Source organism: Corvus kubaryi, unplaced genomic scaffold (genome assembly GCF_017639235.1).
Source record: "Corvus kubaryi isolate FWS band 111438036 unplaced genomic scaffold, C.kubaryi_AGA036_p1.0 37383, whole genome shotgun sequence".
Taxonomy (NCBI): domain Eukaryota; kingdom Metazoa; phylum Chordata; class Aves; order Passeriformes; family Corvidae; genus Corvus; species Corvus kubaryi.
The window spans coordinates 1,068,252-1,096,067 of NW_024581125.1; the positions used below are offsets into that span (position 1 = coordinate 1,068,252).

Sequence of the window (27,816 nt, forward strand, 5' to 3'; positions counted from 1 at the left end):
AGTCTCAACTTATGCCATGCAGTTTGTTAGAGAACAGTCTCTGTCTCCTTGTGCTTTATCAAAAATAGAGCTAATTCCTCACATTATGAAGTTTGATAAAGTTAGTTTCATTGTAGCACATAGAAGACAAATAATCTTAGCCACTTCTGATGCAGGAGGGAGGTACACTCCAAAGCATGGCCAGACAGGGAACACTGCCTTCAGCAACTCCACACGGAAAAGATCCTTCTGGAACCTTCTTAGCTTTCCTGTGACCAGCCATGGGCTGACTTGATTGCAGCCCCCACCCCCCACCGCTTTTGTTCCAATCCCTGTAGATTCAGAATTTCCCTTCTTTCAATCTGCACAGGTCTAACATGGCAAAGGGCCCTGCACACCCCGTAGGTATCACCAGATAGTAACAGCCCTGACTTGGAAGTCACCAGCTGCTCCCTCCCCACCCTCCTCCCACTTTCAGCTCCCACAGCACCCCACACTCACCCACTTGATCCAGCTCTCAGTCTCCTCTTCTGAGAGCCTGGAAATGGTGCGAGGCAGGAACCTGAGGAGGCTCTCCTTGACACAGGACGAGGCAAGAGTGCCTTCTGCCTCCATCAGGCTCGCAATGACATCAGCAATGCGGCCAGAGCCCTCCACCACCACACAGGGAATCTTGCTCTTGATGGCCACGTTGATGGACTAGGGAGGCAGAGAGGGAGAGCACATCACTCGAAGCATGACTCTTATAGAGCCTGTTACTGAGTAAGGAAGCCTAGAGAACAACAGAAACCCACGGTCCACAACAAGGAGTTTTATTATTATCCACTGATCCATTACCAGTGACAACCCTTTAAAGCATCATCCACCAAGTGAGAGAGGGCTGTGGAGAGCCCCACAGAGACTGGGGGTCAGAAATCACCATATGCCAAATTTTCATGGAATCACACAACAGCTTGTGTCGGGAGGGACCTTGAAGCTCATCCTGTCCCACCCCCTGCCACGGGCAGGGACACCTTCCACCGGACCAGGCTGCTCAGTGTTAGAGTGGATCAGCAGATCAGGAACACGGCCAAGTGGAAATGGCATTCGGGTCACACAGCAGTGCTACAGTCACTGCTGGTTTATGGCACAGCACTGCTCAGCCAAGACCAAAGGCTCTGGATTTATTTGCTGGAGGCAGAAGCAGCAGTATTTTACAGAGAGATCACTTCTGTAGCATCACAAGAACATCAAACTTGGTTACTGAAAGCCTCCAAGTATCCACTTACATCATTTCTCACACAGCAACATTGTACACGGATTAACAGCAAGACAAAAAGTCACTGAAATCATGCTGGAAGGACCATTAGCCCTCCTGGTGCAAAGACCACAACAGGAAACACTGATCTCATTTGCATCGCTATACTGAGAACAGAGTCACAGGAACATAAAGTGCCAGCAAATTGTACAAAGGGAGTTGATGCAAGTTATCATCAAGAACATCTCTTAGTTAAGAGAGTTTCTGGAGAACAAACAAAAAAAAATCAACTTGGAGTCATCAAAACCGTGTGCACATTCCTTCTGTCAGCTGGAGAGCAGGTCTGTGACAAAAGGAGGTTTTTCTTATCAACTAGATGAAAGTGGTCTTCTAAAGAAGGGTTCAGCTAAAGTGCATGTTTTACACCACAGGGAATTTAAAACAGAAGCTTGGCACAGTTTTACTTCTCCTCTGCTAAAGCTGATTCTTGTCATCACACACCACTCACAGAGGCTAAGAAAGAGGGAGCCTTTCCTGGCCAGCACTGCTCCGACCAAGGCATGGCAAGGACAGACGTGCACAGCATGGAGTCTGCTGTGTCATTTGGGCTGGTCAGAGACTCAATTTACTCCTTGCAAAAATGGCTTCACTTACAAAGGAGCAAGAGGGCAGGCACGAATATCTCAGTGCACTTACAACACTGAGAAATAAAAACTCAGCACAAAACAGCCTTAAGTTGCACCAGGGAAGGTTTAGGTTGGAGATCACTTAAAATTCTCCACAGAAAGGGCTGCCAAGGACTGGAACAAGATGCTTAAGGAAGTCACCATCCCTGAAGTGTTCAAAAAAATGTGTGGACGTAGCACCTGAGGACATGGTTCTGCGGTGAACATGATGATGGTGCTACACTGACTATGGGACCTTGTGATCTTAGAAGTCTTTTCCAACCTCAATGTTAACTGTGATGCTACAAAATAGCCAAGAGAGCAGCATGAACCCTTAATTGAACCATCATCCAGGTACTTCCCAGAGGAACCTCTTGCCAGCAATTATGTATTTGATTTAACAAGGCTTTTACTCATTCTGATTAGGCGGCCACTAAACCTGTGTTATGTATCACTGCTTAACAGTGGGTTTGAGGTCTCTCCAAAAAATGTGTAATCCTAAGTCTGCCCAGCTACAGCACTTGGCAGGAGTCAGCTCCTTCAGTGCTGGCCAAATCCTTTCTCAAACGTCAGCAATTTGGAGCTAAAAGGAGATGGACATAGTCAACACAGCCCTCTGAGCACAGCTTTATCCCAAAAGCTGAATGGATGCTTCATTTCATCTCAGGATCTCTGGTTAACACTGCACCTGTATTCACCTACAATTTACCTACAGGCAAAGATAAAATTTGTCACACAAATAGAACAAAACTCCCAGGAAACTCCCAGGGAGCTGGGATAGTGATCTGGAATTTCACACAGTGGTTCAGACCCACTGATTAACACTAGCAATGAAGTGGTAGCAGAGACCCTGCTTTGAATTCACATGGTTCATCCTCCTGACAAGCAAAACAGTTTGATTAACCTTGACAGGAACAGCACAGCTCCGGCCAGAACAGGAAGTACCAAGGTAACATCCACAAACAAAATAAGCATGAATATCATGCTGTTTTCAACTTTATTTTTGCTGCATCCTACTCTCTTGCAAAATCCAGCCCCTTCCCCAGGCCTTTAGTACAGGCTAAAATAAATCAGCTCTTCCTTGAGTTGGTCAGAGCTCATCCTCACTGTTACTGTTCCCTCCTCACCACAGCCTGACTCCACATCCCCTCAACTTTGAAATCCCTGGAGTGAGGTCCCTTTGCTCCCTCAGGCCACTCATCTTCACTCTGGCAAGGTGGATGGAGAAGCAGCAACCCTCGTTTTTAACACTGAGACAGATTTAGAAGCCATCTCCCTTTCCCCCTTCCCTAAATGTCCCTTAGACATCCTGTTTCAAGAAACCTCTTTGTTCTGCTCATCCTCCTCCTACCTGTCACCTGTTTGAAGATGATGCCTGCTCCTTCCCCAAAGAGGCTTGGAAGGGTCAGAGTCAGCAGAGCCCTCCTGCCCTGCTCAGCTGCCAGCATTTCAACTAGGTCCACATCTAAACTAGATTTAAAATGGGGCCTTTCAGTACTTAAGAGACCAGGAGAGCAGCCTTTCACACGGGCAGACAGTGATGGGCAAAGAGGGGAGGGTTTTAAATCACAAGAGGAGAGATCTGTATTCACATTAGGAAGAAATGATTAACTATGAGGGTGGGCAGGCCCTGGCACAGGGTGCCCAGAGCAGCTGTGGCTGCCCCTGGATCCCTGGCAGTGCCCAAGGCCAGGTTGGACAGGGCTTGGAGCAGCCTGGGATGGTGGAAGGTGTCCCTGCCTGTGGCAGGGGTGGAACTGGGTGGTCTTCAAGGTCCCTTCACGTTCTGGGATGTGGAAGAACTAAGACAGCTGAACTGTCCTAGCCAACAGTTTTCCAGGATGTCAGCCCAAGGCAGAAATTTTGCACAGTAATTTTAACTGAAACAAACTTCATCAGCTTAAATTGCAAATAAGGTCCTTGTGTACCAAGTGCTGGTCAAGCTTCAGTAAATAACAGCACTGCCAACTTCATGAAGTTTCTTGTTGAGTAATCAGCCTTCAGTATTAGAGCAATGTCCCTACAGTCATTCCTGGAAATAAATGAAAGAAACAGACTTACTTTCAAAGTCTCTTTCCCTCCACCTTGGGCAAAACACACAATTGGGATCTTCCCACCGTAATTAGATTCTGTGAAATATGAAAAAAAAAAAAAAAAACCCAAACCAAAAAAAAAAAAAAAAAAAAAAAAAAAAAAAAAAAAAACCACAGAAGGAAGAAGATTAAATCAATTAATGCAGTTTGAACAACTTATTTTTCCTGAGAACAATGAAGGAATTTCCAAGCCATTCATGCAGATACTACTTTGCTGGGTTTTTTGCCAGAGTTACTAATAGCTGTTTTTAATGAAAACTCAATTTTGCTCAACATTTTGCACAGCTGACTTCAGACAGCCTTCTCCAACAGAAGCTTTTCCCTTCTAGAAATCCTAATTTTTGCTATCTATGAAGTCCTTACAGTGTAATTCTATTGCATTTATCCACTGCTTTGACCATTTGAAGTCTCAGCAAAAAGTTCTTATCACAATTTCAAGACATAGAACCTCTGAGCTCACACTTTCAATTGTAAAAGAAAGGTAAGAATTCTGTAATTCTAGAAGCTAGTGTTTCAGAGACATTCCAAAAAAACCCCTAGCACAAACAACACCACCCCCTAAAGCTTTTTAAGAATTTCCTGCTAAGGCCTTTAAATTTGGTTTGTTTGGTTTTTTTTTTTTCCCCACTTTGGTAAAGAAGTAGGTGAAAGAGAAATTATTTAGCAGCAGGTTGGCAGACGGTTCAGTCACCCTCATAAATACTTTGGGAAAAACCTAATTTCAGCTCCTGCATAGTTGTGCTTCAGCTACCTGGAATGCAGGGCCAGGTGGGATGTATATATAGAAGGGTCAGCTTCCAAGAAGAAGGGAGGGAAGGGCTGTGTGACTGAAGTGAAGCATTTGCTGGGACACAAAGGATGTACAGAAAGGAAGACGAGGGGAAGTGTTGCTCCTGAAAGAGCTCCAACTGCAATGCAGTAAACACACAGACCCCCTCCAGCTCAGCAGCCACAGGATGCTGCATCTACTTTTTTATTCCAAGAAAATCTGTGTGCATCAGCCCCAAAGCATGCAGAGACAGGAGGAGGAGGAGACCTGGGATAACCCGCTCCGAGATGTACTTCTCCAGCTGGGTGCGCACTTTGGCCTCTATCGTGGGGTGCCCGTGGGTGCCGTTATCAACCAGCAGGAGATGGGTGTGATTGTTATCCAGGCAGTACAGGGGGTCTCTCTTCAGGTCATCCATGATGTAGTGGGCCAAGTAGTTCCCCTAGGAGCACGAGCACAGCCTTGGACAGAGATTCAAGGACACACCCACATCATTTACGTGGTGAGACCATTTTTTAGACAGATTCTATCATGTTTAGGGGACAAGAGACAAGGGGAGCTACCCCAGTGTGTCTGACAGGTAGGATAGCAGTATCAATGAAGATCCTCCACAACAGCAGCAGCAGGTACAACGTGTCTTAGCTCATGGGAATCCCTACTGTGGGGGAGCGTGTGGGGATTTCAGAGCTAGAACCACCATGGGAGCAGTGGTTATTCCCTAAAGTAATGCCAGACACAGGTTTAGGGCAGCTGAACTCCCACACAGACGCACCAAAATCTGGCACAGCTGAAATCCTCCTCACCAGGCCTGATGTGTGACTACCTTGGGTGTGAGAACATTTTACTTTCCTCCTGTTCTGGGAAGAGCTCCTGATGTTTTGAGGCCGAGCCTCCTCTTTCTTTCCCCACCAACTCATCCACGTGGCACTTGAAGACATGGTTTAATGGTGAATGTGGTGGTAGTGCTGGGCTGACAGCTGGACTTGATGATCTCAGAGGCCCAAGTTTTTCAGCCTTACCGTTAACCCCATTAACGTTCTCCCAACCTTAACGATCCCGTGATCCTTACGTCACTGTCGGCCGCGCGGACGAGCGTTTCCCGGTTGGAGATCATGCCCCAGGCCGCGATGCCGATGGCCACCACGTTCTCCTCGGAGCTGCGACTGATGGTGTTGTCTCTGACCACCTCCCCAATGTACTTCATCAGCCCGTAGTGCGTGCCCCCGGTGAAAATCCAGGCTCCTGGAACAACACCCAATCACCTGGGGGAACACAGCCAAACACCCACCCTGCCAAGGCTCTGAACACATAACCCACACCCCTTTTGTGACCTTGGAAGAGGAGTTTATTCTTCAATTAAACACAAAGAGACGCTACACAACTCACCTTATGTTACACCACGTGCATCCCCTGACTAACTCTCAATCCCGTCAATTCCAAACCATTCATGCCACACGTGTCCTAAGTGCAGCAGTCGAGCAGAAGCAAACTGACCACTCTGCTTCCTCACTGACCCTTTGAGCTGCTACCTCTGCACCCCTGTTCTGCAGCAATAAAGAAACAGAGGCACAGAAGCAGCTGTTTACCCTTGGACTGGGCGATGTAGATCAGCCTGCTGAATATCTTGCGCATGCGGGGCTTGAGCGCGAAGTTCTTGGCGCCGCCGGTGACGGAGATGACGAGGTTTGGGGTTTTCAGGTGCCAGTGCTGGGTCATGAGATCGTAGAGCGTTTCTGAGTCTGTGTCACACGACAGGCGGATGTACTTGGGGGAGAGAAAACGGGAGAACAAATACAGCAGGAGATAAATGGAGGTGGCTGGGAACAACGCAGGGATTGCATTTTCTTCTCTGCTGCACACCCTCCTTTCAAGAGCCAGCAGGTAAAAGGCAAGGTGATGATGAAATTCTTGTCTCTTCCTCTGAAGCACCTTCATCCTTCCCCTACACCAGGTACCCAACCCACCTTCCTCTAGAGGAGACAAGAGCAGCGACCATGGGCTTCAGAGGAACTCTGCGAGGATGAACACACCACCACTGTAACAACTTAAACTCTAACAGCACGACTTAAAGCTTAGATTATGAATCAGTGGCAGCATCATTGCAGTGAACTACTAATAATGACAGCTTATTTTGATTATACTATTCAAACAAACCCCAGGCTCCATGTGCATGGTGTCCCCATTTCACAACACACATCCACTCCAGGGCTTCAAGTATAACACAAAACAAATACATCAAATATGTAGTAAAGCTTACTCATGTGCCAGAAAGCACATGAGAGAGATAATCTGGCTTCAGGTGGACCCAATAGGTCTCCCATTTACATGAAAGACTCTCTGGCCTTATCTTGCTTTGCTATTCAAAAACCTCTTCGCAGTTTCATCACTGGCGTGAGGTACTTTAGGATGGCTGCACAACCCAAATGAGGGGATGAAAAGGAGTAGCTTGGACCTGAGTCACAGAGGATTTTGTATCGATTGTCCAGTATTTGCAGGAGAGCAAAATAGAAGGATTGGTTTAAGGAACAAGCGTCCCCATCTTGAGAGACGCAGAACTTGAATGAAAATCTTCGTGTGTTCCAGGACAGGCTCCCAGGAGAAGCTAAGGCATTTAGGGCATCACAGAGGATGCTGAGCAGGCTCCAGCAGCTATACAGGAGAGCTAAGGGACCTCCCACAGCTTCTGCCCTAAGAAGTTTCTGTTTTTCAGGAAAGGATCCCATATGAGAGGGAGGCTACCAGGAAAATTACCTGGTGAGCCCTGCCCACAGCAAACCCCGCCAGCTCCACTCCAGCGGCTGAACGCCTCGGCTCAGCCGCCTCCCTCCTCCGAAGTACAACGCTGCCATCTCCTGGTGCAGCTGGATGCTGCTCCCACACCATGGCTGTGATTCAGAGACGCCCTTTTGGGGTTTGGGCTCACAGAACATAAAACACAGCGACTGCGATGCTCGTGGGTGTTACAGGGTCTGAGCAGCACAGCAGAAACACAGAGCTCCAAAGCTGGACTTACAGAGGGTGAGATTTTATAGAATCCCAGAGCAGTTCGGGTTGGAAGGGACCCTGAAGCTCATCCCATTCCACCCCTGCCGTGGGCAGGGACACCTTCCACTGTCCCAGGCTGCTCCAAGCCCCAATGTCCAGCCTGGCCTTGGACACTGCCAGGGATCCAGGGGCAGCCCCAGCTGCTCTGGGCACCCTGTGCCAGGGCCTCAGCACCCTCACAGGGAACAATTCCTGCCCAATATCCCATCCAGCCCTGCCCTCTGGCACTGGGAAGCCACTTCCCCTTGTCCTGTCACTCCAGACCCTGGCCCCAAGTCCCTCTGCATCTCTCCTGGAGCCCCTTTAGGCTCTGCAAGGGGCTCTAAGGTCTCCCTGGAACCATCTCTTCTCCAGGGTTAAGCACCACCAGCTCTCCCTGCCTGTCCCTCAAACCTCTTTATGGGTCTGTTCACATCCTATTTCTGCTCAGAACTTTTTTTAAAAACTCATCTGTCCTAAAAAGCACAAGGTATAAAACTTCCCATCCCTCACTGGTAATTGACAGCAATTCTTAGGTCACCCTGAATTTGAAGCCCTCCGTGTTGCACATCAATCAACAGAAAACACTTGGCAATCTTCAAGGAGCAGCAGGTGCCTTGCTGTGTAGGGAATGAGAACAGGGAATAGATGTGATTCCAGCCAACATGCTCATGGGAAGGACAGGGAGACCTATATGCAGTGTTTGAACAAACATATATGCTCTGAAATACGCAAAGCGGCCTTGAGAGTCCTCATGAAACAACTATGGGCACATGAACTGAATTCCAAAGCTGGAAGTGGGGAAGACAAAGCCTAAGGAAAGAACATCGAACCTTTGAGAAGTCTGAAATATTACAACAGAGCAAAGCACTTCTCGTTCCCGTGAAGTCATACAGCAGCTTACAACAAAGTAGTACAAAGCTAAACTGTGCATATCAAGAAATATGTGAACTACATGGATCTGTTTGAGTGTGATTTGAAACTTCCAGTCTCATTTCCCACTGAAATGCCTTACTTCTGCTACTTTGCATAAAACAAACCAAATTAATTTACATAGCAGGCTCTGATTTTCCTCATTTATTTTGCTTGTCTCAAGCAACCTGCACTGGTGTTAAATATCAGCCATTTAGAGGAGGCAGATGAGCTCAGCCACATGTGACTCCTCACAAGCATCAGTATACATCATCAAAAACACCAAGAGCAGCTATTTTCTTCTTCCCACACCTCCGCTGTCCCCACTCCAAGCAAAAGCACGAGGAAAAAAAAACAACAAATGGACTAAAACTTTGGAAGTTCCACAGCTATCTTACATCCCTCCAGAACTTGTCACTGTCTCATCTGCACCCTGGGAAATACTCAATATTCAACTGGCTGTAGGCCTGAGCAAGCTGGTCCATGTGGATATAAAATACTACTTGAATATCACCCTCATTCACCCATTCTCCTGCCATGCCTGGAAACACAACCACCTCTTTTCACTCCCATCACCAGCCTAACCAGCAAATAACACGAGAAGAAATTAACCTTTGTTACCTATCTTCAGAGCTTGAGAAACGAGCTCGTGTCCCTTGTAGCTCAACTCCTGCCTGCCATTAGAATAAAATACCTTTTGCCTTCCTTGCTTTTGAGGAGTTCCCACTGGTACCCAACAGGGGCCTCGTGAATTTCCTTAATATATCCAGTTACCTTTCCTCTTTTTCCCAGGTTTTCAAACTGAATGTCCCCAAAGGCATCGGTAGGAAGCTCCCTCGTGTGCTTCTTGTAGTTCCATTTTTCAGTGGTGTTAACCTGAGTGCCCTCTATGTGCTGATTTTCAGGGTATCCACATTTACATAAGTTGCCCCTGAAAGAAGAGTGAATAGACATGAGACCCCTGAGGAATCCTGAGCATGGGAAAGTGAGCTCTGACAGCAAGGAAAGCAGCAGGTGGAGCTGTAGAAGCAGTTGTGTCCGGGACTCTACTGGGATTTGCCACCTTACAAAGCAGAGCAGCACCTAATCCTGCCTCCTCCCCCATAACCTGCTTCTGCCCAGCAGTGGGAAGAGGAATGCAGCTCGGGAACCAGGCTGTGCTGAGGGATGAGCTGGCACTGCTGGATGGGCCTTACCTAAGTGCCAAACCAAGGGTCACCAGCAGTGTAATGCTACACTCTACAACTCAGCACTGAAATGAAGAAATCAAACCAGAACGTGGCACCAGTGACCTCACCTGCTGCTAACCCGAGGTGTACGAGGGGTTTCTTTCCCTTTTTGTGCTCTTAACCACACAGGATGAGTTCACTGCATCTCCTCTCCCAGGTAACAAGTGACAGGACAAGAGGAAAAGGCCTCAAGTTGTGGCTGGGGAGGTTCAGATTGGATAGCAGGAAAAAAGAAAATTTCATGGAAAGGGTTGTCAGGTATTGGTACAGCCTGCCCAGGGTTGTGGTGGAGTCACCAACCCAGGAAATGTTCCAAAACCACGTGGATGTGGTACTTGAGGACAGGGTTCAGTGATGGTGCTGGGCTGACCTGATTTTAAAGGTCCTCTCCAACATTAACAAATCTCTGATCCTCTTAATTGCTACGTGCAATTGTTTTCCCTCCAACTCGGGGTCTGGCTGCTATCTAAGCACACCCAAGACACTCATTCACATCAAGAAGGAAGGGGCCTCAGGTCTCTGAGCAGGTTTTCCAGGCCGTTTGCTCTGTTCCCAGCCCAGCACACGGCTGGTGCATGGCAAGGTGTGCAGGCACTGCCAGTGCTCTCCTCACCAACACAAACTGCAGCAGGGCAGGAACAATCTGCACTTGGGTTGTGCAGCACGAGTAGTTGGGAAGGTTAGGAGAATTCTTTTCCTAGGAAAAGCTGCAGCACTATCCATGACGTGCTTTCTATAGTTCATATTCCTGCTTCCTCCGAGGAACAAGGAGGAGGGGTAATTGCTTGTCTCCTTTACAGAGGTTTTTCCTACTCTGCTGTAACTTGTAAATCAAGCCAGCTTACCTTAAAAATATCTAGACAAAAATAACCCAGCAAGTTCTGCAATCCTTTCCCAGTGGGCCTGCAGGAAGAGAAGCTGATGAGAACCAGCTGCTCCATCCTGCGTTGGTGCTTTGCCAGACATCCCATTTTTGGTGGCAGAGGAGGACCCTAAGGGAGACTTTCTGAAATGAGACTAATTTCCCTCCCTCTCTCTGAGGCATTTTTCCTCCCAGCTTCAGAGAAGAGCGAGGTCAGAGAGCTCAATATTAGGATTTCTGCAGCTGTGTTAGTTTGATCACTTTTCTCCTGAGACCGAAAAAAAAAAAACCCCAAAAACCCAAAGCAATGTTATGGTCCTCAAACAAGCACTGTACAGGTACCTGTGCCTGAAAATGGATTTTCCTCCTTTACTTTGACTGCCTCAAGCAACCTGCAGTGGTGTTAAGTATCAGCCATTTAGAGGAGGCAGATGAGCACCCTCAGGAAGTTGCATCCTTCTGAGACCATCAGCCTGAGCTAAACCTAGTGTCTGTGTAAAGGCTTGTGCATGAAATTTGTGATTTGGGTTTAAAAGGAAAATTTAAATCATGGAAACCTCTGATACATACACACCTTGTCATACACCAACACCAGAGCTGCACCCTTAAAAGCACCTATATATTGCAACAGTTATGCTTCAAATAGGGGAATTGGTATTAAACCCTGTGACAGAGCTGCTACAAGATCAGATCCCTAGTTTCGCATCAAGTTACTTGTGGAGTAACTCAAACAAGGGGACCAAGGTGAGATTGCACCGCTAGATCCAGGCTCTGAACAAAAAAAACCCCAGAACTTTACTCCTTGCCTTTGCATACAGAAAGAGCCTCCTCTTCCAGCCCCCCATTCTTGAGAAACAAGAGAAAAGTATCTCCTTACATTGACTTGGTGTCCTTTGTGAAAAAAACACATTCTCTCTTCTTAAAGTTTTCTTGGATGAAGTTGACCAAATCCTGGAAAACAATTTTTTAAAGTTTATTTCTGGTAAGTCACGAAACAGAAGAGACCTCAGTAACAGCACAGTCAGTTTGAACACAAAGACACTGCTTAAAACACTACAGCAAACAGTCTTCCCAATGATAAAGAAAAATAAAGATAAAAAACAAGAGAAGACAGTAACGTGCTTCAGGGTAGGGGCTGTTTTAATTCAACACACAAAGACCCCAGAACAACTTCAAGTCCTCTTTTATGGGAGCTCAGCAGAACGGGAAGTCTCTCCAGCTTGTTTAACCATTAACTCTTGAATTAACCTTGAAACTCCCCGGAGAAGCTTTCACACCAGGGGAATGCAAATTCATCCCTAATGTGCCTCTTGAGCTAAGAAAGCAACGAGAAATTCTCACTTGCTGATAAAGGGTTGGGGAGTTTTTTGTTTGCTTTCAAGCACAGCTTGGATTTGCGGGGCAAGACTTCACTCGGGACACAAAGGGAAGACAAGCAGCTACAGTTTAGCTTACCCATTGGTAAAAGAAGTTATTCCAAGTAGGAAAAACATAACAAGCATTATATCCAAAACAAGGAAAATGGAAGGGAATGCATTCAACCAGTAGAAGTCACAACCGTGCACGACAAAAAAAAAAATAGAATAAGAGGAGGTTGAAGCACTTGCTGAAGTCCTAAAATCGGCCATCAGGCCTTCTGCAAGCCCATCAGGAGCAGGGAATCTACCAGGCAATTGCTGGGATCAGCAAATCCTTCAGGCATGGAAGGATGTTTAACACAACTATATGCTGTCTGCCTTGGCCATCAAGCTGCGAGAAGAGCTTGGGGTGGTTCTTTATGCAGATAAATCTGTCTCTTGACATGAAAAAGGATTTCAAACCAGAAGTGACAAAGAAAGCACAATAAAGAGCTACAGGGTGCAAAATGAACGCAACACACCGCTGAAGTTTCACCATGTCAGCTGCTGCTTGAGGGTCACTGGCTATGAAAATTTCTCCATAAAGGGAAAAGTGACAAATCCGTCATCCTGCTCCCGATTTGACCGAATTCGCCACCACTGCGGCCCCTCCCGAGACACCAGCATGTACCAGGTACTCACAGCATCGCTGCAAGCCACGTCTATGCTGCGAGACATGCTGGAATACAGAAGCCTGGAACTCTCAAAATTGCCATTTCTTCGGTGTCTCATGCTGCCCATGGAAACCTGGAAAAGCATGGCAGAGGGGGAGATGGAGGAGCACTAGACAACAGCAAGGACACCTTGCGTCCTAGGAAGGCAAGGAAGAAGTTATTTGAACCCAACATAAAGAATTAGGAAGGGTATTAGTCCTAAAATGTGAAACAAAAATTCAGAAAAAAAAAAAATCTTTTCTGTTATTTCATACCACAAGGAGACTTTTTTTTCTTTCCCCTCTCCAAAAGAGCTCCAAGTCAACATGCTTTGAGAAAGGAACAGACCTTTTATGCCATCCCATTCAATTCATTCCTGTATCTTAACTCTTTTGTCTCTGATGAGCAAGCTCAGGATGTGACTATTCTGTGCTTATATACATGAACAGTCCTTAATCCAATGTATTTAGAAATTAAAGGGGATACTAAGAAGAAACTTTTCAGGCACAGAGGAAAAACTGCAGTGCTAAAGCAGTTGACCCCAGGAGCCTAGAGGAGCAGCACCCATCTCTGATTCCACTCCTGGAACAAGCACAGCCAACACGTGCAAGCTGAACAGTCGGTGGATTTAAAGGATATTGGATACAAAAGCCAGGAAGTGATCTGTGGAAGCAAACATTTCAACTACCCTCTAAAGCAGATCCCTGTGTTGAAATCACTGTCTTTGAAGGAGCATTACTGCACTTGCAGCAAAGCACAGAACAAAATCATATTTATTCTAACAAAAATATTTCAACTCCCTTCGTGTTACTCTGTAAATAATACTGGAAAAGGCCTTTTCCTGAAAGAAAAGCTGTCAGCCAGCTAACACGGGGAGCTCAGAGCCTACTTGTGCTTCCACCACTGTTTTCTCTCCTGCCTTTTCCCTGGCTGTGTGTTCTGGGTTTGCCTGCGGGGTGCCACTGCCACTGCATGGCACACAGAACATCCCTCCCGGGCACAGCAACATTGAAGCATCACCCTGTAAACACAGAACTCCTGAGAGCCAAGAACCAGCAAGTGTGAACATTTCCTTGGGGCACTCAACACAGTAGGAATGGCACAGGCAGGGGGAAGCAGCAGCTGTAAACAGAATGATGGAATGTGATGTGAGCAAGCCCCCAAAGCAGTATGAAAAGCCAAGTTTCCACAAAAACGTGTATTTATGTGTTATCGTTATTGCAAAAATCCTTTTTAAAACATTTTGTGTTGAGGGGGTGCATGATTGACTCGGTGTTGTTTACTGTGCATGGCAGAAGCCCTCAGCTACTTCCCCCAAATTCTGCAGCATGCCCAGGATCTGTGTCGCTCTATCACTGGTAAGTGATGGAAGAGCACAGGAAAAGCCCTCTTCCTCCTTCCCAGCTTCTGCACGGAACAGGAGTAATTTCAACCCAAGAAAAGGCAAAAATACTAGGTTGGAAAGTGAACGGCTGGAAGGCTGGGCCCAGAGAAGGGGGGAACAGAATTACATCCAGCTGGTGGCCTGTCACCAGTGCTGTTCCCCAGGGCTCAGTACTGGGCCCAGTCCTGTTCCGTATTTTTATCTTTATCAGTGATGTGGGTGAGGGGATCGAGGGCACCCTGGGGAAGCTGCAGGCCCCAAGCTGCTGGGCTGTGGATCTGCTGCAGGGATCTGCACAGCCGGGATCCGTGGGCTCAGCAAGGCCAAGGGCCCGCTCCTGTCCTTGGGGCACAACAACCCCGTGCAACACTCCAGGCTGGGGCAAGAGCAGCTGGAAAAGGCCCTGCGAGTGCTGGGGACAGGGCGGAACACGAGCCCAGGTGGGCGAGAGGCCGATGGCCGCTGGGCTGTGCCAGCCACGGTGTGGCCACAGCCCCAGGGCAGGGCCCGTCCCCTGCCCGGCCCTGCTGAGGCCCCTCGGGGCCGTGTCCAGCTCGGGGCCCTCCGGCCAGAGGGACCCTGAGGGGCTGGAGCGGGGCCAGGGCAGGGAACGGAGCTGGGGAGGGGCTGGAGCCCCAGGAGCGGCTGAGGGAGCTGGGAAGGGGCTCAGCCTGGAGCAAAGGAGGCTCCGGGGGGACCTTGTGGCTCTGCACAAGTCCCTGACAGGAGGGGGCAGCCGGGGGGGAAATCGGGCTCTGCTGCCAGGAACAGGGACAGGAGGAGAGGGAACGGCCTCAAGTTATGCTAGGGAAGGCTTAAATAGGTTATTAGGGAAAATTTAATTACTGAAAGGGTTGTCAGGCATCAGAATGAAGGGGCTGCCCAGGGCAGTGGTGGAGTCACCTTCCACAGAGCCCCACCACAGGTACTCGGGATTCTCAGCCCAGAGGAACAACAACCACCACCCCCTTTCCTCTGAACCCCTCTGTTGTGTGATCTCTTCAGCACTGATCCAAAAGTGACCGAGGAGGAAAACCTGACTGACAGAGAATAAGGGACCCAAACCTGGTCAGTGCCAGTAATTGATAAGGGTACGAGGAATGCAGGAATGTTTATTCCAAAAAGGTTGTCTCTGACAGGGCAGGCTTGTCAAATAGGATACTAAGGAGAAGAGGGAAGCTGTACACAAAATACAGAGAAGCTCAAAACTGGCAAACATCACAGAGACATGAGAAAACACCTTGACAGTCACAGGCAGCAAGAAACTCCATGAAACTGGGACTTGGCAGCTGTTACAGGTGGAAACCTGAGGTTTAAGGACACTGCCAACTCTGCACTGGGAGATGTATTTCTTAGTTTCCTAACAACCCAGAAAGCAATTCTTAATGTTTCATATAATAATGTTCAGTATAAAGATGGTTTTAAAGCTGTAATTCAAGATAAAAGCCCCATGGAGGGAAATTATGTTTAGGTCTGGATCGACGCAACTTATTTATCGACCGTTTTACTTGCATTGTTGATTTGTTTAATAAAGTTTAACACCAGAAAAGTGACTATGGACATAACTGTACAGAGAGAAGATTAAAAGGAAACAAGGGCATTAAATTATTAATTCCAAACGCTACAGGATTTCACGTTTGCCTTGCTGCCTTTGTAAATAATTGATAAGAGCAAACATGCAGCAAACAAACTAAAACAGTTAGCGAGAGTGCAAAGAAACCCCCTAAAAACCTGGGATTTTAATTTTAAATTCTGAAAAGCCTCATTGATAGCACAGTGTTTAGCTGATACCAGTGAGCAATGCCGTGAGTGTTGGAGATAACACAGCAATTATACAGATTTTAAAAGATGTGACACAGCTGCAGTCCAAGAAACAGGCAAACAGTTCTTTTTCTATCACATTTCCAACCCATTAAATTAAATATAGAAAATCTTTAAGGCACTGAAGCATAACTTTCTTAAAACAGCACATACTGGGGAAAATAACCATTAGATAAACTCCAAAATAATCCTCTAAAGTGTAAGACTATAACTTCCACGGCAATTCAAGGAGCATATTCCAAGGAAAACTTCGGCTTGAGATGACTTTAAAAAAAAAAATTAAAATCTAGTTCTAAAGAGACAAATGAAGAGGCTTTTAAAAACTTGCCTGCAACCGGAAAAGCAACACCAGCTTAATTCTCAGGAAGTTTCCAGATAAACATAACCACTATTTGCATTAACAATTCCCGAAATTGGCTTTATAAGAAACCTCTCCAACAGCAGAGGATGTCACCGAACTTCAGCTGCAGCCGGTCCCACAATTTCAGCAACATCAAAGTATTTTCTCTTACGGACAGAAAAATCAACATTTGATCAGTAGCACAGACTTACCAAAGTCTCCAGAATATGCCCCAGGACTGCTTCTGCAATCATGACTCCAAGAGAGGAAGGCTTTGAAATACTCGAGCTGGCAAAGCCCCACCTTTATCTGTGTCATGTCTTCCTTTTAAGGGAGGGAGGGATCACGGCCAGGAGCAAGGAACAGCAGAGTTATTCACCAGTTACTAATGAAGGCTTAATTGCAGCAGGGTGCAGGGAATAGCAGCTGCGGGTTATTTGTGAGAGACGCTGTCCCACCTGCTGCCCACGGACTGCAGGAATAGACAACACCGCAGCTCGTCTGTGTCACCAACAGCACCAGTAAAAAGCCAGAAGTAAAAGAAAACGATTGTGGGAATAAATAATTAGATTTTAATGTAGCAGAAGATAATGAGACGAAGTTGTAAAATCAACACCTATTAATCTAATTTGCTACAAGGTTGTTGAAGCACTGTTGAGTGCAATAGAAGATTTTACAAGTGTTTTTACTCAACAAAAATCAGACTCTTCCTTAGTTTTTTGTTTTCCTGTTTTTCTCCAGCCTTTAACTTAAAGCTTCTCGCTCAGGTAAAAGCAATTTCTATTGCTGTGATAGTCAGTGACTCCTTGGAGAGATGGATTGTCCCCAGGCCACCTTCCTTGCAGAAAGCAGTGCTATCCCCATTTGCTGCTGGAGAACCTTCTGCAGCCTCTTCATCACCCAATTTGGGCCCACTTTAGGCCAGGTTGGATGGGGCTTGGAGCAACCTGGTCTAGTGGAAGGGTCCCTGCCCATGGAAGCCAAGGAAGGGGGTGGAAAAGTTGAGCTTTGAGGTCCCTTCAAATCGAAATCATTCCAGGATTTTAAGTCTCAGAGTCATCTTTCCTTCTGTGATGGAAGGCAGGTTTATTGTTTTAAATCTCACATTACCTTGGCATATATACATCTGCATTTTCATGAGCCATCACTTAGGGGCTTCACCCCATTGGCAGCATCTAACAGCCCCCTGAAACATGTGTGTGCTCAGCACAAAGGCAGAACACATCCAGTGATCCGCTGCTCCTAAGGAACACAAAGAAAACAGGTCTCAAGGACTTGCAGCTAAACCTGAGAAGGAGCTAAATGGCTCCTGTGCATTTTCTGTCACCCCATTTCCCTAAACCACAGTTTTCATGGACAGCAGCACTACGGTCATGCAGCAACAACATTCCTGAAGTACTGAACATGAATCTTTAGCGTGGTTTAGACCTGCGGATAGTCCCTTAACCACTGCCCTGTGAAACCTGCCTGGCTGGTAACTCTCAAGAAAAATAACTACCCAGTACATAAATGGGGAGCTCAACTATTCCTTTTAAAAATTCAGCTGCAGAGTTGGGGAACAAGCCCTTCTGTCTGATCCTCTTAGGTAGAGCAAACTTGGAAAAGAGACAGATTTTTGGAGCCACTTCATGGTTCTCAAGTAAGAAATTTGGCATCCCAAACATAAGTCAAAGATACTCTCTGAAAGTTTTTAGGGTAAGGATGATCAATATTTTCCAAAGACAAGAGCACCTCCACGGGCAATAATTCACACTTCCCAGCATTCCTGCATTCTTGGTCTGAGAATACACATACAGGTATTCCAAATCTACGGGAATATGTTAATATTTACTGTATTCCAGCAAAATCAGGGCTGACTCCAGCAGAGAGATTTCACTAAACACTTGCCAAACTGCACAGCACGTCCTGTCTCTCCTAATTCACAGAAGGTATGTAACTGTGCTTTTGGACTAGACAGAGCTATTTGTGAACAATCAAAAAGGTGTTGTTATGGATCCTGGCCAAAGAGCTCCTCCCTGTCTTTCTGGTAAATGAAGTAAAAGCTGACATCCTCGGGATCCGAATCCTTCTTATCTATGCAGGAGTCAAAATGCAGCAAGCACTTGTGTTATTAAGAAGCAGAATTTCACACAGATACAAAAATATTTTCCATTGTATTGAGAGCAGTGGAGAGACTGTAAAGAAAAAAGATTCTTTGGCATCTGAAAAAGCCTTATGATTGTTTTAAAAGAAGCAAAAAGCCAGAGAGCAGATTTAAGGAAAGTGGTGCCTTTTAAGGCACCTTTTAAGGAAAGAGCTACAGGGATTTGAGCCCTGCAGCCCCCACTGTGCAAAAGAAAAGGTACAATGGGATTTGATGCAGTGGTTGGCAGAAAATCACTTTCTATCCCAGAACCTGTGAAAGCTTGAGAGGGGCTTCTTAAGGGTGAAGGAGAATTGACAATGCACCTGCGACATCAAGCAGTATCACAGAATTCCAGAATGGTTTGGGTTGAAAGGGAACCAAAAGCCCATCCCATCCCACCCCTGCCATGGCCAGGGACACCTCCCACTGTCCCAGGTTGCTCCCAGCCCCAATGTCCAACCTGGCCTTGGACACTGCCAGGGATCCAGGGGCAGCCCCAGCTGCTCTGGGCACCCTGTGCCAGGGCCTGCCCACCCTCCCAGGGAATAATTCCTTCCCAATATCCCTTCTAAATTTTTCTTGTTTCAGTTTAAAACCACTCCACCTTGCCCTATCACTATCTCTCTGTGTAATATATATTAACTTTCCTGTAGAGTTTATTTTGTGGGGGGGTTTTGTGTGTCTTTCTAAAACTAAGTTAGTCTCAGTTCACCACACCAAGCAACATTTTTAATGCCAAGGAGACTGTCGTGGGCTGGCAGCATTGAGATCACCATTAAAAGGAATGAAATCCTTTTCAGGAGCAAGGTTACTTTGCTAAGCTTTGAGCACACATTGGAACAACCTGGGATAGTGGAAGGTGTCCCTGCCCATGGCAGAGGGTGGAACAAGATGAACTTTAAGGTCCCTTCCAACTCAAACCATTCTGGGATTCTATCATTATTATCCCACTGTTTCAAGGCAATGTCTTACTGGAGATTTGAACGTGGGGTTTCAAAGCTCAGGCTTCACCGAATCCCATAGTTAAAAGTATGATGGATCAAATAGGCAAGAAACCTTAAATACTTACCCTGTTGAGTGCTAATCACCACCATTCCCTCCTGTCAACTCTCCCCACGGATTGCCAGAGAGAACAAAATGTCAAACACTGTCGCAGAACAGACAGGTACTTACTAATTACAGCAGCTCCAGCAGAGAGTTACATGGAGATTCAAGAACATTTCTGTCCCCAAAATCCCTCTGGATTTCTCTTGCTTTGGCTGCAAGCTGGTAACACTGCTCCCATTTCTGAGCAGGAAACAGGCACTGATGCAGTTGCACACCGAATTTCATCTGCTGTGCATGAGCTGCCTTCTATACCCCTTTACTGCCTGTATAAAAGCCCACTTCTCCCCTTTCTATCCAAGCTGCAGAAACCCACCTTGAACAGGGGTAACAGCTTCTGTGTGGCTCCTCACCCTTTCTGTGCTGGGATTTTGGATTCAAAACCTCAATGGGAGCTCCAAGGTAACGCCTGAGTACTTCTCATCCTCAGAAGCGCCTCGGACATAAACGAGCACAAGCACAACAAACCTGGGGAGGAACACAGAGAATTATCTGCCATAGTAATACAGGCAACTTGTTGGCTTAATTTCGGGTTGCATTAAGGCACAGTAAAATGAGGAGCCACAGGTGCTCTTCTTCACTGCAAGAAGGGTCAATGGAACTACTCCAACTACACCCGAGTCCTCCCTGAAGCACAGGTGGGGTAAGTCCTGTTACATACAAGTTTGGCAACAAAAGCACAGACAGCACAACTTCTCTGGGGTCTGGGTCTTCAGAAATCTTGGGAAAGCCTGAAGAGCACTTTTCTGTGGTGACAACTGCTCAGGTTCTGTGTGCAGGCAACACTTTCTGGTTCCTGGCTTCTTCCTGCATTCAGCAAGGCCTGCTGGAGACAAACAAAGTTTCATAGCAGCTCCAGCGATTCTTACTCATTTTGAATGGAAGATGTTGAAGAATGGCAGATTTCCACCTGGCTGCTCGAGTCCCAGGGATTTTTAATTTAATATTAATTACTGAAAGCAGTTTTTAGCCATTTACCTAAGGATGTAAGAGACTATTCCATCAAGCCCACAATGATGCACTAAAGGACACACCGAAGAGAAGACAACCTGGTGCAAAATGGCAATATTTTGGCAATTACTGATGTTGGAACTGTTCAAAAAGGGGATTTTTTTAAATGGAATTTAAATCTATTAGAAGCACTTCTGACTAGTCTGTCAAAGTAGCCTTGCTGAAAGAGAAAAGTCTGGAAAATTTAAGTGTGACCCTGCAGAGACAAAGACCTAATGCTTGAAAAGCTGGGATACAACAAAGTAGGGAGCTGTGGTCCTACCCTCCCTCATCACCCATCCTGCTGTCCACAAGCATTTAAAACCCTTTTTAACAATTTACATTCCTAAATGCAGACACTTGTATTTCCTTTCAGTGTGAGAGTGCATTGCATTTGAAGAACAATGAAATCATTCCGATGTGCACGTCAGCCCAGAAAGCTTTAAAAGTGCATTTTGGTGTGAAATATTAATAGGTAGGAACAGAACACTGGCAGATTCTTTCTGTAAAAGCCCTAAAAATAAAAAAAAAAACACCAAAAAATTATGTAATTCTCAGTTTATCAGCGTCGAGTGACTAGAAAACTGTGCACCTAAGGTTTTTATGCACTTAATTTGATGGAAATGTTCTGAGAAAGTGTTCATCAAGCTTTAAAAATGAGGAGAGGTGAGGAGAGGAGATGAATGCTTGAGATTAGCTAAAAAAAACCCCCCCAAACCCAAACAAAAAGAAACAAGAAGGCTGTAATCAACACAGTAGTCAACTGGAGACTCACTCCCACCTGTTTCAGTGCAGTAGGCTCACAGCTACAGCTCCATGGATTTCTTGGAATTTAGCTAGGATCGAAATAAAAATGTGCATTAATCCAGACTAACCCAACTGATGACAATCACAGGGCAGGCTACAACATTAACACTTGTTCAAGATATGGGCTTGGTAATCAAAACTTTCAAAACTAAAAAAATCCCTTAGCATTTAAAGTAACGAATAAATTCTTTTCGCTTTTGCATCAGAACCTCATGAAAACCACCTTCAGGAAAAGGAAGGACACGTTTCAATAATCAAGTATATCTGAATATAGCTGGAATATTTAAGGAAAATATCAACTTCATTACTTTTTGGAGGCTCACGGTAATACTGTTACAAGATTCAGAGTATTATCCTTAGTGCTAACTGGTACACTCACTGTTGTGAAGTTCAGCACTCAGCCAAACAATGTCATTTTTCTGTTTGAAGCGTTTATGCATAATTTCCTGTGCCTATTTTGCACGAACTGAGATCATATACATAAATCAAAGCCATACAGCACCAAGACAAGTGGTAACACCAAAGGAAAAGCTCTCAAATGTTCATTTAATCCAAAGAAACTCCTCCAGTGAGGAAGTACATCTGTTTCCACAGAGCCATATGTCTAAAACACGCTCTCATATTCATCTAATATTCAGTGAAAATTAACATATGCTTGGGACTATTTTGGTCTCCATTCTCTGGGAGCTGGGTGTAACATGCAAACCTTGCACATCTATTCCAATCTCACACCACTCTGTGGATAATGGTGTGTCAGCAGCAGGCAGTAGATTATCCCCCCCAAAAAGCTACACTTAATCAGAGATCCAAATATATCTCGGATAAAATGCCTTTAATCCACGGAAATCAGAGCCATGTAAGCAGCAAGGTACCTCTAGAGGTCCAAGTAAGTCAGAACTAAACTACACATGACTCAAGAGCTCAAAGAACATAATGAACATCCTCAGGTGCATTTTTTCCCCCACTGTCAGAAAATCCCAGAGTGGTTTGGGTTGGGAGGAACCCTAAAGCCCATCTCAGCCCATAGGCAGTGACACCACCTTCCACTAGACCAGGCTGCTCTCCTACTCACTCCTTTGTTCCAGCTTGTGTCCAGTGCCCCGCTCCTGCACACCTCTGACAAGCCTGGATCCATTTTCTCGCCATATTCCCATGTCAGGAAGTTGCAGATACTGGAAAGATCCCACAGCACATTTCCATCTCAAGCTCTCCTTGTGCACTGGGGTTGGAACTAGATGATATTTAAGGTTCTTTTCCAAGCAGGAAGATCCCAGGACATTTTTACTAACCTAGGACAGGATTTACCTGGGAGGGGACCAAAAACATGCAGTCAGGCAGTTACAAACCTCTAGCTAAGATATGGAAAAACCCACCAGCTTTTAGGAAAATGCTGCCTATTCCCAGTCCCTGACCAGGCTGACAGATAACTGGTCCAAGTCCTGTTGCTTTCTGCTTTCCTGCTGCCACAGAAGAAATAGGGACAGAAAACATGAATCATCAATCCCATGGAGATAATATTAAGACAGTGCCAGGAGAAATGTTCAGCTGAAAAGTGTGGTTGGGAATCAAATGATCTGTGACATTTACCCCAGATCACTCTGAACAATTTGCTTTGTAAAAACAACACAGTGATGGGAGGACAAGGACACCTTGGAGTTTTGAAATGAAAAAGCTGGATTCAGTTGAACTTGCTGCAATAGGAAGCAATGAAAAAGTAACTGTCAGGGAATTCAGAGATGACAAACAGAACACAAGAACCCTTGCCAAATTCACAAGGCAAAAAATAAAACAGCCACGGTCCAGGGTCTGAGGTAGGAAAACTCAGCTGAATGATCCATTTTGAATGGTGTTCATACAGAAGACCCAACTCCTTGAAGGCTCTAAAATGCTTTGCATTACTTAATAATTTGTTCTCAGCACTGCTGCTGCTGGAAAATCAGTTTGAGAAAAGTAGGAGGATGGGAGGAAACCACTTCCAAGAAACTTACCTCGGGTCAGAGTCATCAAGAACTGGCTGTCATCCCCCCCCCACCCCAAGATGGGAATGTTCAGAAAAAGTTTTGGGCTAAAAAGAGTCTCAAAAATGGAAGCACTAAAGGCAACAGAGTTAGCAGCTCTGACAAGAATTTCAGCACACAGGGAGAGGCGAGGAGGAAGAGGTAGAGAGTCAATGGAAAAAAATCCCCTGGAGGCTGAGGTCAGACTGATTAAGATACTGTTTCAGTCAATATCCGCTGAAAACCATAGCTGAAAGCAAACAAACACTAAATATACTTTTTCAGAGCCTTACAAGGAAAAGACTCTCATGGAAAATGTATGAAGAAGCTTCCAAGTAATTATAGATTGGCAAAGGTATATTTCTTCCCCTGACCATTATTTTAATTAATTATTAATCAATTCCTGCTGTCAAGCCTATGTGCTGAAAAACACCGAGCAGTGCGTTCTTTCTAAGGGGTAGTTTATCAGCTTGATTTTATGTCCATCACACAGCAGTATAATGAAAGATAAGTGATTTAGAGTAAACCATGAATTTGATCCACTCACTTATACATTTCATTGCTTTCCCGAGCCCACGAGGAGCTTGGTGTCTGGGGAGGTGGGTGGCTTTGATTGGCTTTGAGAGTAAGAACAGCACAAGCCCAAGGTCAGGAACGAAGGGGAAGTGCCTGATTTGTCTGGAGTTTCACTTCTGGAGAGCTGCTGCTGCTTCTGAGACACCCCCCAGGTTCCAGATGCAGAAGTGGAGGATACAAAGCGTCGCTTTCACCCAAACCAGAGAGTGTCTCCCCGGAGTCACAGCCAGCTGCACAAAGGGGACCACAAACACCTGCCTCACTCTCCCTGCCCAAACAGGTACCACCAGCTCAGTTAATGAATGTCTCTAGAACCTTTAGTACTGCTTCCAGAACATCCATTTCTGTAAGGCTTGGACTTTCTCCAGAGAAAGTCTGTCACGTTTTGATCCTCTGCTTGCCTTTTTTCCAGTACATTCTTAGCACAGGAGCAATGCAAACCGTACACTCATTCTTTCCCCAAGACATTTTGTTCACAAGGTTAAAGACCACTCAAAATCCCAGGAGCAGAAGTTTCCTCCTAAGGACAGCAAGGATGTTCGAGTGTACTTTATTTATTCTGTGCTGTAGCTGTCCTGGTCCATCAGTGGCCTGCAGTGAGGCTGGAGCAGCTCCCTGGGTTCTGTGCTGCCACCAGCCTTGGTGCCAGCTGGAAGCACAGCCTGAAAAAAGCAGTGGAAAAAGGTATCAGCTGGGAAATGTGACCAAGATGGGGGCTGAAAAAAATGCCAATATCTTCATCCCCACAGTCACATCAATTGATGAGAGCAGGTTAGAGTGTGAGAGCATTTACTCCAGCAATGTTATCTGATTGGGGACTTTGTCAGTTGGGAATTCCAAGGGAAAAAAGGGAGAAACCAGGAAAAAATATAGTCACAGACCTGACAAAACCACCATGGAGACACTGACAAGGAACAAACCTCGCCAGTCCCACTAATGGATGGGCTGCTCAGAAACCACAGGCACCATTTCCAGCAGCATCAGCATGAGGCAGGAATGGTATGTGTCCCAAAAAACCAGCTACTGGGGGAGACTAATGGGAATGAGGAGCCTTGGAAAAGTGGTGGAGAGGAAGAGACTGTAAATAAACCCTACAAAACCGGCAGAATTTTGCCAGGATTAACCTCCCTACTTGAAATACCAAGCATTAAGGCCTTTAGGCTTGGCCTAGATCTGCCCATGGCAGATTTGGCCCATCCATAAATAAAGATTTAAAGTTACCTTCTAGGATGTCAAACCCTACATCAAGTTTGTGAACTCAAAAAACGCTTTAAAATGTTGATAAGGCAAGGCTGAAGCTGTCTGGGCTTTTTAAGCCACAGAGAGATTTTAAATGGGGTGTTTGCTGAGACTGAAAAAGCCCTCTAAGAACACCAAGTCCAACCATTAACCCAGCACTAAACAGTGCCTTTAAGCACCAAGACTCCATTGTTTTGAACAACGCTGCTGGGGATGGTGACTCCACCACTTCCCTAAGCAGCCTGTTCCAATGCCTGACCATCCTTTCAGGAAGAAATCTTTCCTAATATCCAACCTGAACCTTCCCTGGGGCAACCTGAGGCCATTTTCTCTGGTCCTACCACTTGTCACCTGGGGGAGGAGAGACAATTACCAGTTCTAGACTCATTTTAGACAACTATTTCTGAATAAGAGTAATGGTAATACAACAGGCCTTTCTTTACAACTGCAAATCTTTCAAAGATGGCCAAATTTTCCAAGGTTTCTCCCTTGCTTCCCTGCGGACATCTGAAGCCAAACCTCCTCTTTGATGTTTCACTGCACTTCCCACCCAACACCCAGATTTGGGATTCTCACCATCACTACACAGGTTTGGTACATCCAGTTCTATGTTGATTAGAGTTTGAGGACCTCAAAGAGGTTGTGGGATCTTTAGTTTATGGCAAGAGCTGTGTGCTGTGAAGACTTTAAAGAAAATAATTGCTTATAGATTATTTGGTAAAGCCTAGATCAGGCAGCCGTTCCAGGCAGATCCTACAGCAAGCAAAGCTTCATAGCCACTCTCCACAAAATGCTGAATTAAGGACAAAGCACCATGACACATTGCAGGAAATCCTGCCCAGTCTCAGAAAGAGCCTCTGAAGGAGTAAAGAAGCACCCTCAGCTGCAGCAGCAGATGTCTGGGACCTCTTTATATCCTCCATTTATCTCCCTGCTTGCCACAGGGAGTGCAGTAATTGTACCAGCTCCTTGCTCCTCCCCGTTGCAGAGTGGAAGGTGCAGTAGATGTTGAGATGAAGAGAAGTCAAACATGGCCCTGAACTGAGGTCTTGTACCTCTCAGGGCAGGGCTCAGTCTTGGAGAGAGCAACAGCAGCAATAACTCTCCAAAGATTTCCAAGCCTGCAAGTTATGGATGGCACTGGGAACGTTTTTTGGTCTCAGGCTCTCACCAGAACACAGACCCCACAAAGACATGGCCCTGAGCTTGATGAATGACTGCAATTATTGCTAATTAACAGGCCTTCAAGAGCCAAAACAAGAAAGGCTGTGAGTACACTGACAGAGGAGGACCAGAGACATTGCACACAGAGCTGTGGAAGGAAACGGGAAGGGTATGGAATACTGCTAAAATATGAGGAGGATATTAAAGCCAGCTTCAATTACCTAGATTACAAATGCATATACCATCTGCTAGCAATCTTTTGCATCTCAAAAGGAGTCTCAATCGAGTCAGCACCATTCAGCTTTTCACACTCCAAGTGGCAGTATTAGAAAGATCCGTTCTGAACTTCCCCATCATCCCCAACTCTCCAGCTTCTCCAGCCCACCAGATGGCTGAAACCACAAAAGTAAAGAATGCGTTTGAAACCGCCGCTCCCTAATTTAGGAGGGAACACATTCTTGATCAATTGAAAAAATAATGAAAACATTTATGATTTCCAGCTTCTCTGAAGCTGCAGAGAAAGGTTTTCACTCTGACAACTTGTATTAGCTGGCCTGGAATCTGCAGGCAGCAACATTTAAGAAGTAATTTGAAACTGGAAGAGTACTTTTGGGGAAAGTGTCTCAAATGTCAGACAGATCTATTAAGACAGCTCTTGACAGACTAATCTATAAGCCTTTCTTTTTTAGTGTGAGATTTGTATCGATTTTTAAAATAGCAATCCCATTACTACACATTAACAGCATGGATAAACATCTCTCCAAATATTTAGGATTACAACAGGACAAAGAGAGAATGTGAGGGCAGTAATTTTCCATCACACGGGAGGCGAGTTTAACTCAGTATCTGCAAATCAAGTCCATCTCTAAAGCAAATTTTCGGCACAGCAGGAGCTCTGATGACCTTTTGTTACCCAAATCCACACTGTACTTGTGACTCTGCTCCCTTCCCAGCAGTCAGCTGAGCATCCTCTTACTCACCTTACTGCGCTACCCACTGCCAGACCTGGAAATTCCCTTTCTAATGTATCCCATTGTCACAACTTTTGGGGTAATGGAAGAAAACCAGGAGCGGGTGTACCTATGCATGTGGCTCAATCGGCAGGAATGCAGGAAATGGACTCCATCTCAGAGGTCTTTTCCAACCTCAATGATTCTGTGGAAAGAAACACCCCAAACAGAAGAAAAGTGGGAGAGGCAGGCATTTCACTTCACAGCAGTTTGGATTTCCAGGGCCAGAAAGACCAGACCCTCCCCTCCCTGAGCCCAAAGGCTGCTCATGACTTGTGCCATCATCAGACCTGTAAGACTGACCGGACTCCCAGCAGCACCACTGCCACACCAAAACAAACAAAGGCTATTGCAGTAAATCCTGCCATTCCCTATCCCAGAGATTCCTTGTGCTCAGCAGGCTGGTGCATGCATCAGCCTCAGAGTAGATCACAGAATC

The 27,816-nt window shown here is 45.9% G+C and overlaps 1 protein-coding gene across 14 annotated transcripts in view; it reads right to left on the reverse strand.

The window, feature by feature from the left end:
* Window positions 1-27,816, reverse strand: part of TRPM8 (transient receptor potential cation channel subfamily M member 8) — an 87,125-nt gene that overhangs the window by 20,212 nt on the left and 39,097 nt on the right. For 2 of the 14 annotated variants that reach the window (XM_042035341.1, XM_042035333.1), the window contains exons 1-14: window positions 22,464-22,670; window positions 21,366-21,420; window positions 20,256-20,420; window positions 19,911-20,062; window positions 17,571-17,607; window positions 17,476-17,497; window positions 12,810-12,914; window positions 11,648-11,721; window positions 9,454-9,610; window positions 6,330-6,507; window positions 5,813-5,985; window positions 5,011-5,185; window positions 3,943-4,010; window positions 481-678 (exon numbers count right to left, since the gene is read on the reverse strand). In XM_042035341.1, the coding sequence (XP_041891275.1) occupies window positions 481-678; window positions 3,943-4,010; window positions 5,011-5,185; window positions 5,813-5,985; window positions 6,330-6,507; window positions 9,454-9,610; window positions 11,648-11,721; window positions 12,810-12,914; window positions 17,476-17,497; window positions 17,571-17,590 (1,170 nt within the window). In that variant the 5' untranslated portion in view covers window positions 17,591-17,607; window positions 19,911-20,062; window positions 20,256-20,420; window positions 21,366-21,420; window positions 22,464-22,670. Of the gene's footprint in view, window positions 1-480; window positions 679-3,942; window positions 4,011-5,010; window positions 5,186-5,812; window positions 5,986-6,329; window positions 6,508-9,453; window positions 9,611-11,647; window positions 11,722-12,649; window positions 12,747-12,809; window positions 12,979-16,577; window positions 17,444-17,475; window positions 17,498-17,570; window positions 17,608-19,910; window positions 20,421-21,365; window positions 21,421-22,463; window positions 22,673-27,816 lie in introns of those variants that run through there. The other 12 variants (XM_042035337.1, XM_042035340.1, XM_042035336.1 and 9 more) reach the window with 10 other exon arrangements.